Here is a 15,301-nt window from a genome sequence, read left to right on the forward strand (position 1 = left end):
CACAATAATCACAATAATTAAAACAAAGATGACAAGAAAAATGTAGGTTAGTTCACCATGATTAATCATCACCTCCGGTCAGCCGCAAGTGCTTGAACACATAGGTTGTCCCGTACCATGAATACATTAAATCTACTTTCACCCCTGCTCTTTTGTAAGGAACTGTGCACATTTCTGTCTGTCTGTCTGTCAAATGTCTGTCTGTCTGTCTGTCTGTCTCAATCATTGAGACAATCAGTCTGTCCATCCATCCTTCCTGTCCATCTCTCTGTGTCTCATTAACCACTCTCGGAGTTTCCTGTTTGCTATGCCCTCCTTCAGGTGGATGAGATCAAATCCAAAGAGCGCACCATCTTCTCTCTGGAGAAGGAGCTGGAGAATGCCATTGGCTTGCAGCAGAAGATGCAGATGCAAAAGGATGCCCTGGATGACCAGCTGTTCCTGGTCAAGGAGGCAGAGTGTAACCTGGGCAGCCCCAAGAGAGAGATCCCCGGGCGGGCTGGGGACGGGGCGGAGCACTGTGGCAGCCCGGTACGACATAGAAAGGCAGAGGGGAACTTGGAAATGGTACTAAACAGATTATAGAAATGTAATAATGAAGCCAATCCAAAAGCAAATGGAAATGAATGGGACAATTAACCGATAATGTGCGGTAAAATACTGTAGGCCTATACTAGTTTATGCAGCTTATGTGGAAAAAGCTTGACAAGAATGACATGAATAAGTGGTCAGAAATATACTTTTAAGGACGGGATTAAATTAGCCTGCAATTCGAATCACACCGATCACCTCATCCATACAGAGCGACATGGTCTTTGCACATGGCAGGACAATGATCAAACTGCTTTCACACAGTGTCAAACAAACGCATTTTGGGTGTGTCCGTTCTCTACATGAAAGTTGTATCGCTCATACAATACCACAATTTGAATACCAAAATCCGCACTCCGTAGTAGAAGTCTTCACAGATCCACCTGTACCCGGATACACGAAACCCGATCCGCGGATCTAGAAGTCTAAATAATGTCACAGGTCTGGGTCGGATCTGATATGATTGTCACGGGGCTCGGGTATGTGTTATTTTCACTTGTCTGAAAGGCCGTTCAGATCCGAACACTGCTGCTACAGGAGAGAGAGACTTTTTATCATTTATGCTGCCGTTCTTGCTTTTCACAAGAGTGGAGCGTGGTGCATGTACTGTAGCTTGTTGTTGTTGTTGATGTTGTTGATGTTGTTGGCCAATCACAAGGTAAAATCACGGAATTAAAAGTTAAAGGAGAAAGATAGGCTACAATGACCAAGAGCCAACAGGTAGGCTGCTACTTAATATTCTGATTGGAGCTGTTGTTATTTGTAACTGTAGAATGAGAAAGTGCATGCACTGCAGCCTCAGTTAGCCGAGCTAGCTAAAGTTAGCTAGCTTAACTAGCTTCACCTGGGTTGATGCTGTCAAGACAGATATTACGTAATCATATATCATGGTAAATAACCTAACTACTAGTTTACTATAGTGCGAGTCGGCTTAGTTGGTTGCTGTCTCTCATCTCTTCCTCATCTCTTCCCTCACTCACAGTACGGCCCTTCCCCCGCATGCTAGAGCGGGACCTCTCTCTCTCCCGCCTCTCCCGCTTTATCAGCTCTGGTAGCTTAAAGTAGCTTTTAAAAAATGACCTTTATGCTGCTTCCCTCACTCGGATCGGACCGGGTCTGGATCTGATTAGGTCAGTTCAGGACGGGTCTAGTTCTACTCTGGTCCGTTCGGAATGGGTCTCTATATATATATTTTTTAAACAATATGAATATCGGATTCGGGTGGGAATGCCCCAGGTCCATTTCGGAACAGGTCCAACTTTTTGGACCCGCGAAGACGTCTACTCCATAGTGCCCCACCAACAAAATTCTAAATGTAGGGCAAATGCATCCCTTAATTTCTTCATGTGCAAATATCACTTTTTTTATGCTACATGTGTAGTGCTCAAGGAATTACTTTCTATGAGAGCAATAAAACATGACAAAAACAGTAGTACTAGATATTTTGTCAAATGAAAACCACAACAAACAAGTATTTAGAGGCCTACCTGCTAGAATAAAACAAGCTTCTGTCTGGTACTGAACAAAGAACTGAAGGAAGGGCTCTGAAGAGCATTGTTTCTGAAGACTGCTGGTCAGTCAATAAGTCTGTGAGGTTTCAATGCAGTCTCACATTCTGGGTTAGTGGTCTGCTTGAAAATCACTGCATGACCGAAAACAACTGTTTTTGGCCAATATTTCTAGAGAAATGTGACTTGATGAATAGAAAGAATGAATAGAAAGAATTACCCAATAAGTGAACTCTGAAAATAAATGTCCCAGAAGCGTACAAAATGATCAAACTTAATTCCCCTGAAGAAATGCCACAAACATCTTATGATTCAATGTGTAATACATGTCGTTGAAATAATTGATTATATTATAGAACACAGTCTTAACTTTGTACTGTTGTGTCGCTGGGTCAAAAAAACTGCATCCAAGAGTGAATGTAGTGTGTTGCAAGATACCAGTGAGCTAACAGTGCGTTCGGTTTGAACAACCTAGGACATGCGCAGGAACCAGAGACGCATGGCTGACCTCAACTCCACCATCCGCAAGCTGGAGGACCGCAACTCACTGCTAGTGGATGAGAGGAATGAACTGGTATGACCTGGTCACTCTGAACTCTCCGTGCCTGGCAGAGAATCACATCGTAATCCCCTATCACTGAACAATAACAATCCGTCTTAATCTGGATTCCTTAAACATGCAATGAATTTACCTGCTAAGAGGTTACAATTACAAGTATGGAGTCCCCTGCCAAGTTGACACACTGGACTGAGCTGAACTCTTTATGCCTCCTCCTCTCTTCCCTACCCTTCTATTCTATCGTCACTGCCATCTCTCTCTCTCTCTCCCTCTCTATCCCCCCCCTCTCAGCTAAAGCGTGTGCGGGAGTCGGAGAAGCAGTGCAAGCCCATGCTGGAAAAGAACAAGATGCTGAACAAGAGGAACGATGACCTCAGCCAGACCCTGCAGCGCATGGAAGAGAAACTCAAAGGCCTGGCCAAAGAGAACCTGGAGATGGTGAGTGGCATAGAAATAGAATTACAGACCATTGACTTAAATGGGGAATTCCCACTCCAGTAATTCTATTTATATGTCGAGTGTCATCATCACACAGATCTCAACACAACCAGGGCTCCAATAGTTTAGTACAAGCATAGCATGCCTCAATAGCTCAGTGTTAACAAAGACTGTCTGCAACACATTGGCTATGATTACAGTCCTTGTCAAAGTAAAGTAAATGGAACCAAAGCATTAAAGTCTGCAGTAGTCTTGTAGATTTAGAAGTGCATTACATTGTGGCTTGGGCCTCGGTACCCTAACCACCACACATATTCATTATTCATGATGAGCACATACTGAGAGATAGAGAAGGTTCTAACTCCCGTACAACTGGTTCCACTCTGTGTGTGTAGAAGGAGAAGATCAGCTCCCACCCACCACTGAAGAAATCCAACTGTAAGTCTCTGAATGATCTGGACCAGGCACACGACGACCAGGAGATTGAGTTCCTTAAGCTGCAGGTACTGGAGCAGCAGAGCATCATCGACGAGCTGACAAGAGTGAGTTGTCTTTTTAGAAATATGACTTCACCACCAACAATAGGTTTATTTTGGGGATGTTCACTTTTTTTTAATCAATGTAAAACTCGTGCAAATACATTTAGTCAAATAGGCTTGCACTTCTAAAACGATCAAAGGTGTTGATTTACTAATCTCGGTGGTACCCAGAACCAAATGGTGTGTGTACTGGCTAGATAACATTTACTGTATATTAGCAGTCTGTCACAAGAGACAATTGCTTTACAATCTAAATAAAGCATTAAGAGAACTGGTGTACACACAGTATTTTGTTCTTTGCCAGATACAAATGGTCAAATGAAACACATCCATGGTTGCTAATGTTGTATGTTTGTTTGTTGGTCGTTCTGATATACTCTGTGTCTCTCAGGACAGGGAAAAGCTCCTGCGGAAGAAGAGGCATAAACGAAGCAACAGGCAAATAAAGGTAGAGGAAGCCACGTTTGATCGCTAATGTGTTTCTCCTCATAGGAGAGAACAAATAAACAAGATCGATACCATAATACAGTCATCTGCCTTGGGAAATCTCAGATTTCCAAACAATCCTATGATCTCTCCCTACACAGAGGCACATTGTAGTGGACACCTTCTTTGGATACGATGAGGAATCCATGGACTCGGAGACGTCCTCCGTGGCTTCGTTTCGCATGGACCGCACCCCAGCCACTCCCGATGAAGACCTGGATGAGGTGAGACCTGTTCACGTCACAGGAAATAGACACAGAACCTGGGTGGAGAGGGAACTTTATTTACGATAAGTGATCAATAACATTTGCATCAGCAGCATCCATGCAATATTTAGTAGTTTAGCAGACGCTCTTATCCAGCACAACTTACAGGAGCAATTAGGTTTAAGTGCCTTGCTCAAAGGCACGTTGACAGATTTTTCACCTAGTCGGCTCGGGGATTTGAAACAGAGACCTTTCGGTTAGCGGCCCAATGGTCTTAACCACTAGGCTACCTGCCACGTCATGAACTTTCACTTCTGTCTTTCTGAACCAATGTGTTTCTAATCTCTCTTATCTATCATTTCTCATCCTGGCATTCCTCTCACGCTCTCCTGTTCCCAATGTCTTCTCTCTAACCCTGGGGTCCGTCCATCAACACAGGGACTGGCTAACGAGGAGTCGGAGCTGCGCTTCAGGCAGCTGACCAGAGAATACCAGGCCTTACAGAGGGCATACGCCCTGCTACAGGAACATCAAGGGGGCCTTCTAGACGCTGAGATGGAAGCTAAGGTACAGTAGACAAGCCATTCATTTTCAGTTAAATGTCACCCGCATACGATTGTATTTTTGCATTATCTGGGGCAATAGGGATGCAGTCATGCCAGATTTGTTTCTGTATTCAGTCAAATTGTGTATAAGACTGCATACAGACTATATACTCCACTACAACTATCAATGCCCATGTGTTCTATAACAACAGCATCCGTCACATACGGCTGTATCAAATGGTTGATGTTAATGTGGATATGTTGTGGGTCACAGGCTCAGGAGCAGCTCCATGCAGACGTTCTCAGGTACAAGGCCAAGATAGAAGACCTGGAGAAGGAGCTTGCCCACAAAGGACAGGTAAATGACAATATCCCACAGACCAACACTAAGACATGGGCTGCATTCCAAAGGGCACCCTTATTTCATATTATATTATATACTATACAATCAATCAATCAATCAAATGTATTTATAAAGGCCATTTTACATCAGCAGATGTCACAAAGTGCTTATACAGAAACCCAGCCTAAAACCCCAAACAGCAAGCAATGCAGATGTAGAAGCACGGTGGCTAGGAAAAACTCCCTAGAAAGGCAGGAACCTAGGAATAAACCTAGAGAGGGACCAGGCTCTGAGTGGTGCCAGTCCTCTTCTGGCTGTGCAGGGTGGAGATTATAAGAATACATGGCCATTTATGGCCAGATTGTTCTTCAAGATGTTCAAACGCTCATAGATGACTAGCAGGGTCAAATAATAATCACAATGGTTGTAGTGGGTGCAACAGGTCAGTACCTCAGGAGTAAATGTCAGTTGGCTATTCATAGCCAAGCATTCAGAGGTCGAGACAGCAGGTGCAGTAGAGAGAGAGAGTCGAAAACAGCAGGTCCAGGACAAGGTAGCACGTCCGGTGAACAGGTCAGGGTTCCCTAGCCGCAGGCAGAACAGTTGAAACTGGAGCAGTAGCACGGCCAGGTGGACTGTGGACAGCCAGGAGTCATCAGTCCAGGTAGTCCTGAGGCATGATCCTAGGGTTCAGGTCCTCTGGGAGGGGAGGGAGAGAGAGAATTAGAGGGAGCATACTTCAACTCGCACAGGACACCAGATAAGACAAGAGAATTACACCAAATATAACAGACTGACCCTAGCCCCACAGCACATAGACTATTGCAGCATAGATACTGGAGACGGAGACACGGGTGGGTCGGGGGACACTGTGGCCCTGTCCAACGATACCCACGGCCAGGGCCAACCAGGCAGGATATAACCCCACCCACTTTGCCAAAGCACAGCCTCCACACCACTAGAGGGATATCAACATACCACCAACTTACCACCCTGAAACAAAGTTGAGTATAGCCCACAAAGTTCTCCTCCACTGCATTGAAGACAGGAAGTTCACGTCTGTGACTCAACCCACTCAAGTGACGCAACCCTCCTGTACTTCTTTTGACCAGGGTCCATAGGGCTATGTCTGGTCAAAAGAAGTACACTATGGGGTGCCATTTGGGACACAACCTACGACATAGAGGAAGGCTATATACAATGTCCCAGTCTCTAACTGCACATGGATGGCTTGTAATGTATGTGACTATAGTTATTATGCAATTATTTAAAAAATACTAGGAGTACCAAATGTAACGGGGCTGTGAAAATGTAATTACAACTCCAGAGTTGGACTGTCAATAGTGATTAGTCTTGGGGACAGAGGAAAAGTCAATGAATGGTTTTGATTCTGTTGCCGCACAACAGAGAAGAACAATTCTGAGTTTGGTTTGTGATTGACGCTAGTATTTAATACAGTGTGGGTCAGTTAAGTTAACAAACTTAAATGCTATCCATGATGGGATAGCTGTGATATCTATCTGCGTGATATGTTAGATTTTGTATAGCATTTTAGTATGTTGTAACCATAGAAATAGAATGAGTAGAATTGGCATAGAACCTCTGACCATGGCAATTTGACTGGGAAACTCATTGGTACACTCATTCTAATTATATGGCTGCAAGTATAGATGTACTATCTTAATTTGACCAGTTTCTCACAGCAGCAACAGGACATTTGAATTATTCTGTGTGTTATAATTATATGGGCAAATCAAGTCAGAAATGTTAAAGTGGGAATTACAAGACTTTTTAAAACTACTACAGGTTTACATTTCCTGCGGCGCAGAAAAATTATCTTTTCAACAACAGAGTGATCAAGTTAAGTACATCTGCAAGAGAATAACATTTTTCCCTCATTGAAACCTGGTTCTCCTCTCGCAGGACTCCAAGTGGGTAGAGGAGAAACAGCTGTTCTTCAGGAGGAATCAGGAGCTGCTGGATAAGGTCTGTCCTGCTATGATATCATTGATATGATAGTAATATTGCATTACACTATGCATCATTATTTACTTTTGTATTTTAAAATCAACTCACTTTGTCCTCCACCAATGTCTGCTAGCAGGAAGGGTGATACACGGTAGTCATTTTGGATCTGAACATTCACCATGCACCACTTGATATTGTATAGGGTATGGAAGTCCATGCTACTGGCAGGCTCTGACCTTCATACTATCCCTCTGGTCTTCTGCAGGTGGAGAAGTTGGATGGAAAATGTAGTCGACAGCAACAGGAGCTGCAAGACTCCAAGGACCAGAATGAGCTCCTGGAATTCAGAATACTGGAACTAGAGGTGAGGACGTCGAACGTTCAGGCTGCTGCACAGACACTATGGAAGCTCTAGTCTAGAGTGCCCAGTTAAATTGTGTTTCAATGCATTTTTTTACTCTAAATGGTTAAATGAGTGAGAAATATATGTCATTGGTGGAATAGTTTGTGAGTGGGCAACATATACTGTCATCTTAAATTGAATTGTTGTTATATTTGTCCATATATATATATTTTTAAATGGCTTATTTACCTAACGTGGACCATTTGTGTTACTACCTTACTTACATGCGCTTGCATTTTCAAAACATAACATTTAGTGGAATTGCACATCCTTTTTTACCTCAGATTAGTGATTTTAATATAAGTTTAGTCATCGAGATGATGCTACATTGATGCTACGATATCTTTGGTTTGGTACTGTCGGTATTATCATACACGCCCATACACGCCTGCCACGTATTATCATACACGCATGACTTAGAAAACTCAAATAAATAAATAATATCGGAGCAATAAATAATTTGGAGCAAAATCTCTGTATAAAAGTCACCGACCACAAACAAACACACGGATGTGAGGTGACGATTCGTTGAAATGATCCAGTCAAAAAAGTGTTGCATTTCCTTTTCGTATTGGCCATCTACCGTAAACAGATTAGTTGATACATGGCTACTATAGGTTCTCATCTATCATCAGGTATATGTAATTTACACAAGTTTGTTGTGGTTTGTCTTTTAGAAGAGCACAAATGGTACATGTCACTGTGGTTATTGTCCCAGTTCCATTGATTTCAATACAATATCTATGCGATTAATTTGCGTGCACTATTGATTACAATAAAACATGCTAATCAGTTTGAGAACGCTTTGAAAATGCTGGTGCATGTGCAGTTAATAAGGTACTAATTTAGAAAAAAATACAAGTACTCTGAGCACAAGTGTGACACGTATGTTTACGGAGTAATTTTTATGTTTCATGACCTATTTCAGACTATTATGAATTTGGACATTTAAAACCAGTATTTTGACACTGGACTGTAAATGAAAAATCCATGACAACAGGAAGTAGCAACAGTATCATTTTCAATTGATGTTTTGGGAATATACATTATATTTATAACAATCATTTTTTTATGTAACTGTCCAGTGTTTCCAGATCTCTATGAAATATGACCTATGATTACTTACATCATGAGTGAAACAGTCTTCCTTCCAAAAAATTGTAGTTAAGTATGCTACAAAGCCGCCTTTTTGTGTTGGAATGATGTGGGCGTACCCCAACAACAGAATGAATACCGGTTATTAAAAATATTCACGAGAGTAGACCACTGATTGGCCACCTCATCCTCCTCAGGAGTATGACATCATGCTCTATGAGGAAATAGCAAGAATTTTTTTAAACAGTCTGTTTGAGATACAAGTTTGAGGTGGGGTTTTCAGATAGGTTTTTCCTCCAATTTAATTACATTGACCATAATCAATTGCGCAGCTCCTTGTCCTGTCTGAGACTGAGAGAACAGACAGAAGAATGTGCGATTAAGAGGGATGGAGAGCAGTTGCTTTGTGAGGTATCTTTATCTGAAAATACATGATCTACGATTCATAGTTGGTATTCAGCAGTCAATCAAGTATGCCTTATTTAATTTGAAGAACTACTAAAATAGTGATTTTGTCAGACAGCATAGGCAGCAGCTCTTTGGAGACGAGATGATGGAATTAAATGTTAGTCGTCAAATAGGCCTAAAACAAATGTAAGAAACACAATGTGAATAAATGGTAAATAAGTGATAAGCAGTCATGGGCAGTCACTACCATCATGGGACTTTTAGTAATTATTTCATTCTATGTTGTTACAGCATTCAACCCAAATAATGCATAGTGCATTTAATGTCCCCCCCCCCCAATTAAAAAATAATAAATTGAAATCGAAAGCCGTGATAGTTTAAAAAATAATCGAACTGAAACCGAACCGACCTCAAAAAGTACTAATCTCTCAGCACTAATATCAGTCTTGTCTCTGGGATCTCTGTATTCCTCCCCTTCCCCCCATGGCCAGGCTCAGACAGGCTCAGAACACAGGGCTTTGTGCATTCTGTGCTGCAGTGCAGATACAGCAATAAGCCCCCAAAAGAACAGTGCTGCCATCTACTGGACAAAGAATAAAACAGCAGGAAATGTCCCTTCTTTGTCCAACCATTCAATCAATTTAACCAATGCTGTTAACGGATGAAGTAAATGACATGTTCCTCCTGTAGGAGCGTGAGCGGAAATCCCCTCCGTTTAATCATCTCCGCATGCATCCGTTCTCCGAGGGTGTCAGCGCCCTGCAGATCTACTGCATGAAGGAAGGAGTGAAGGTATAACCTGTCTCAATAGTATCTCATTAGTGTTACAAGACATCATATTTTGTCTTTCTGCGAAGCAATTTTTAGGTGAAATACGATGCTGATTGTTAATTTTGATCCTTCCCCAGGATGTCTGTATACCTGACCTGATCAAGCTGCTAGACATTCTGGGTGATAACGGGGTAAGCCTGCTTGGAAGGGATGTTATTACTGATGTTTTTGCAAGTAAATATTCACTCCATTGTGTGAAGACTGGAGAATCAGGATTGTTTAACCTTTTTTTTCTTTTTTTTTCTTTTTTTTTTAGAACTTGCGAAATGAGGAGCAAGTGGCCATTATTCAAGCTAGCACTGTCCTCTCTCTTGCTGAAAAGGTATGCAAATACAGTACAAATATTGATGCTTAGTTCAGAGTAACTTGTAAGCAATAGAATAGCCATTTTGTATGGCATTGTTTCTTATCTGAGTTTTGTTGTCTTTGTCTCCCCCTAGTGGATACAACAGATCGAGGGCACAGAGGCAGCGCTGCACCAGAAGATGATGGATCTGGAGCTAGAGATGGTGAGTCCCTTCTCCGTTCACATCCCTCACTCACAGTCACTTGACACGGACTGGGCTTGACTTGAGAAGTGTTTACTCGGTTCCATGAAATGAAAGTGCCAGATGTCTGTGCACAACACGATGGAAGAGATGCTCGAAGAACTGTAATTCCCGCGTCGTACATAAGTACAAAAAAAGACTCCCGAATTCGAAGGCGTATAGACGACATTACCTATCACTAACTGTTGCGTGACGTTATTGACCGGTGAGGTTGGTAGCGAAGTTCTTCAGCCACAGTATTGAGATCAGAGCACTGACTGGAGAGAACTGTCCTCCGCAGGAGATGTTCTGTAAGCAGAAAGGCTATTTGGAGGAGGAGCTGGATTACAGGAAGTCAGCCCTGGATCAGGCCTACGTGGTGAGTGCCCCCCAGATGCATTCCTACTCATTCAGCCACCTACCTTTAAATACAGGCTTACTTTTTTATTGGCCTCAAAGGTATTACATTTAATATGCGGTTTGATCATACTGTGAGGGTAACATAAATGTGTGTTTGTTGTGTGTGTGTGTGTGTGCGTGCATGCGTTTGTGCATTCGTGCATGCAATCCATACACAACTCCCCTAGCCAGTACCGACTTACTATAAATGATGAATATCTACACGTATCATTATCGTCACTGTAGCTAACTATCGCCCTTGACCCCCCCCCCCCAGCAAATCCAGGAGCTGGAGGCTACTCTGTACAACGCACTGCAGCAGGATAAGGTGATTGGATACGGCGAGCCTCTCAGTGACATGCAGAAGGATGAGCTTCGTACGTCCGTGGAGAAGTTACGCAGGCAGATGCTGAGGAAGAGCCGAGAGTTCGACTGTCAGGTCTTGGCTGAGAGGATGGAGCTGCTCCACCAGGCCCATCAGGTACAATATACAATCATATGTGAGCCACCACCTGGGTCCGTTCCTATGTAGCAACGTTTGAAATGCTGTGTTCCTACGTTGGATAAAACTAGAGACTCCGAGCTAGAAAGATTAAACGTAACATACACTGCAGTTGAGGAGCAATGAGAAAGTAATTCTGCTTTGAAAGTTGATAAACTTGTAACCCCACTTTTGAGAGAATGGCCCGTGAATGTTTTGTTGCACCTACTGGAGAGCTACACTACCGTTCAAAGGTTTGGCGTCGCTTAGAAATGTCCTTGTTTTTGAAAGAAAAGCACTTTTTTTTGTCCATTAAAATAACATCAAATTGATCAGAAATACAGTGTAGACATTGTTAATTAATGTTGTAAATGACTATTGTAGCTGGAAAATTATGATTTTTAATGGAATATCTACATAGGCGTACAGAGGCCCATTATCAGCAACCATCACTCCTGTGTTCCAATGGCACGTTGTGTTAGCTAATCCAAGTTTATCATTTTAAAGGCCAGTTGATCATTAGAAAACCCCTTTGCAATTATGTTAGCACAGCTGAAACTGTTGTTCTGGTTAAAGAAGCAATACAACTGGCCTTCTTTGGACTAGTTGAGTATCTGGAGCATCAGCATTTGTGGGTTCGATTACAGGCTCAAAATGGCCAGAAACATGCCCATGCGCTATGATTTGACTACTAGATGTTCAATGTTTTTTTTTAAATACGTAAAAAAGAAACGAGAGTTATGTTCACATAACAGGGTTGACCTTAAAAGGAGGGATAGGGTTTTATTTTTCTTAAAATGAATCAGTAATCACATTAAATGAATAATAATCTTCAGAAATTACTTGGAGAAACTTGGAGAAATGTTGGGTTTAATAAGTTGGTTTAAATCTTCCAAAAAGTCACAGAGGCTGCATGGAGGGACATGTCAAAATGCAGAATTTTGGCACTTTAGGAAGTCTTTATTCTTATAGAAAATTGGATTTCTTGAGTTCTCCCTGTGGTCTATATTAAAGGGCACTTCATTGAATATAACTGGGTTTTACAATTCGATATTGGTGCACAATTTCACTTAAAATATCAGAGGGATACAAAAGGTACTTATTTTGTGGAACGACCCAAATATATGTTTGCTCGGTGAGTAGTCTTGTCTGACACTGTAGACCTGAAAGTTTGTGTTAGTCCCCAGAGCTAATGTCCAGCTCAGTGTACTAACACATTTCTGAGTCAAACAGACATCCCAGGGTCGATACCTGTTGGTTACACCAAGGTAGTGGTTACACCAGGAGAACCCTGGCCTGTTGCACCTTCATACAGTGACTTGCAAAAGGATTCACCCCCCTCCCCCCCTTGGCATTTTTCTATTTTGTTGCCTTACAACCTGGAATTAAAATAGATTTTTGGGGGAGTTTTTATCATTTGATTTACACAACACGCCTACCTGAAGATGCAAAATATTTTTTATTGTGAAACGAACAAGGAATAAGACAAAAAATGGAACTTGTGTGTGCATAACTATTCACCCCCCAAAGACAATACTTTGTAGAGACACCTTTTGCAGCAATTACAGCTGCAAGTCTCTTGGCGTATCTCTCTATAAGCTTGGCACATATAGTCATTGGGATTTTTGCCCATTCTTCAAGGCAAAACTGCTCCAGCTCCTTCAATTTGGATGGGTTCCGCTGGTGTACAGCAATCTTTAAGTCATACCACAGACTCTCAATTGGATTGAGATCTAGGCTTTGACTAGGCCATTCCAAGACATTTAAATGTTTCCCCTTAAACCACTCAAGTGTTGCTTTAGCAGTAAGCTTATGGTCATTATCCTGCTGGAAGGTGAACCTCCGTCCCAGTCTCAAATCTCTGAAAGACTGAAACAGGTTTCCCTCAAGAATGTCCCTGTATTTTGCACCAGGCATCATTCCTTAAATTCTGACCAGTTTCCCAGTTCCTGCCAATGAAAACCATCCCCACAGCATGATGCCTCTCATCTCGGGGTGATGAGAGGTGTTGGGTTTGCGCCAGACATAGCGTTTGCGCCAGACACAAACGCTCAATTTTTGTCTCATCTGACCAGAGTACCTTCTTCCATATGCTTGGGGAGTCTCCCACATGCCTATTGGCGAACACTGAATGTGTTTGCTTATTTAAATTTTATTTAAGCCACTCCTCCATAAAGCCCAGCGCTGTGGAGTGTATGGCTTAAAGTGGTCCTATGGACAGATACTTGCAATCTCCGTTGTGGAGCTTTGCAGCTCCTTCGGGGTTATCTTTGGTCTCTTTGTTGCCACTCGGCTGAATGCCCTCCTTGCCTCAAAAACTCCAAGGGCAATGAATACTTTTGCAAGGCACTGTACCTGTATAAGTCAACATATGGCATAAACTCCCTTTGATAATTTAACTTGAGGGATTCACACCTGCACCCGCCTAAAATATGTCCATAAAGAACAGCTGGATGACAGGACTTTCACAGATCCCGAACGTCTGTTCAAAACAGAGTGCCACACTCACACCTGACATTGACTTGATATTGATACTCTAAGCAGTTGAAACATTTAATAGAACACGTCATATGTTCACTTGAATGAACACAAGGTTGTTCAATTCTAAATTGTAGTTTTTAACATGGAACAAAGCAGGCTGGGAGATGATGCTGCTGTTGCAGTTCCTCAATGCTACAGAAGAGGGCGATGCTCCATTTATTTACAGTTTACACTGACTGAGTCACTCCAGGGGTAGCAGCACTGTGCCAGCCTCTCACACGCACCCAGCTGGTGAACCACTTACCAGGCCACTCCAAGGGCAAAGCTGTCAGCATCACCAGTCCCATGGTTCCCCAGAAAACATTTATTGAATCAATAAACCATGCCACAGTCAGATGCTCCAATGAAATGCGAAATGTACCTAAATAATCTTCACTGATACACCAAAACTGTAATACTGAACATACAACTGTACATGACTGTTTTCCTAATGTTTTCTCAAACGTTTATTTACATTTCCCAGTGCTGATCCAGAAATCTATGTAAAATATAAATGTATGGAGCATATTTGTGTTGGCTTGGCATACAGTTGAGCTATTGCATGCAATGTTACTGTTGAATAGATTTTTATATATTTTTTATATTCGCTAAGGGAACAACAATATTTGCTTTACAATCTTTTCAGAGAATCCGGGACTTGGAGGATAAGACAGACATCCAGAGGAGACAGATTAAGGATCTGGAGGAGAAGGTAAGATGGCCGGCAGAGATATTTACCGTCAGACCGGTTTTGCTCTCTCCTCTCCCGTCGGCTATAAACTGACTACATCCCAAATGCCATCCAATTTCCTATCTAATGCACTACTTTTGACCAGAGCCCAATGGGCCCTGACCAGATGTCGAGCACTATAAAGAAAATAGAGTACCATTTGGGACTCAGGCCCTGTGATGCTTCTGTGACCTGAAGGGGTCTGTTAAAAGATGTAATATAATGTGTGGTTGTCTCTAAGGTTTTCACCCTGACTGACACTCAGACGACCCTTTCCTTATAGTCACGCATCAGGCAGACCTCTCTGAACCCCACGTCACTGACTAGTTAATGAGCCAAACATAATGAGGCGTGGCCTGTAGTTCTCCTTCCCTTGATGCACAATACTGAGGGAAATGAGGGGTTCAGTTATGCCAGGACTTTTAAAGTTATATCAAATCAAATCAATTGTCACGTGTGCCTAATACAACAGGTGAAATGCTTACTTACAGGCTCTAACCAATAGTGCCAAAAAGGTATTAGGTGAACAATAGGTAGGTAAAGACATAAAACAACAGTAAAAAGACGGGCTACATACAGTAGAGAGGCTATAGAAGTAGCGAGGCTACATACAGACACCGTTTTGTCAGGCTGATTGAGGTAGTATGTACATGTAGATATGGTTAAAGTGACTATGCATATATGATGAACAGAGAGTAGCAGCAGCGTAAAAAGAGGGGGGAGG

General features: G+C 42.3%; 1 protein-coding gene across 4 annotated transcripts in view; it reads left to right on the plus strand.

Moving 5' to 3' along the window:
• Nucleotides 1-15,301, plus strand: part of LOC112258106 (janus kinase and microtubule-interacting protein 2-like) — a 37,342-nt gene that overhangs the window by 18,392 nt on the left and 3,649 nt on the right. For 2 of the 4 annotated variants that reach the window (XM_042327048.1, XM_042327050.1), the window contains exons 4-20: nucleotides 322-567; nucleotides 2,575-2,673; nucleotides 2,950-3,096; nucleotides 3,492-3,638; nucleotides 4,027-4,083; nucleotides 4,223-4,345; nucleotides 4,766-4,894; nucleotides 5,147-5,230; nucleotides 7,139-7,201; nucleotides 7,449-7,547; nucleotides 9,780-9,881; nucleotides 9,998-10,051; nucleotides 10,177-10,242; nucleotides 10,361-10,429; nucleotides 10,749-10,826; nucleotides 11,124-11,327; nucleotides 14,494-14,559. In XM_042327048.1, coding sequence (XP_042182982.1) covers nucleotides 322-567; nucleotides 2,575-2,673; nucleotides 2,950-3,096; nucleotides 3,492-3,638; nucleotides 4,027-4,083; nucleotides 4,223-4,345; nucleotides 4,766-4,894; nucleotides 5,147-5,230; nucleotides 7,139-7,201; nucleotides 7,449-7,547; nucleotides 9,780-9,881; nucleotides 9,998-10,051; nucleotides 10,177-10,242; nucleotides 10,361-10,429; nucleotides 10,749-10,826; nucleotides 11,124-11,327; nucleotides 14,494-14,559 — 1,833 coding nt within the window. The remainder of the gene's footprint in view (nucleotides 1-321; nucleotides 568-2,574; nucleotides 2,674-2,949; nucleotides 3,097-3,491; nucleotides 3,639-4,026; nucleotides 4,084-4,222; nucleotides 4,346-4,765; nucleotides 4,895-5,146; nucleotides 5,231-7,138; nucleotides 7,202-7,448; nucleotides 7,548-9,779; nucleotides 9,882-9,997; nucleotides 10,052-10,176; nucleotides 10,243-10,360; nucleotides 10,430-10,748; nucleotides 10,827-11,123; nucleotides 11,328-14,493; nucleotides 14,560-15,301) is intronic. The other 2 variants (XM_042327049.1, XM_042327051.1) reach the window with 1 other exon arrangement.

Source organism: Oncorhynchus tshawytscha, linkage group LG09, assembly GCF_018296145.1.
Source record: "Oncorhynchus tshawytscha isolate Ot180627B linkage group LG09, Otsh_v2.0, whole genome shotgun sequence".
NCBI classification, from domain to species: Eukaryota; Metazoa; Chordata; class Actinopteri; order Salmoniformes; family Salmonidae; genus Oncorhynchus; species Oncorhynchus tshawytscha.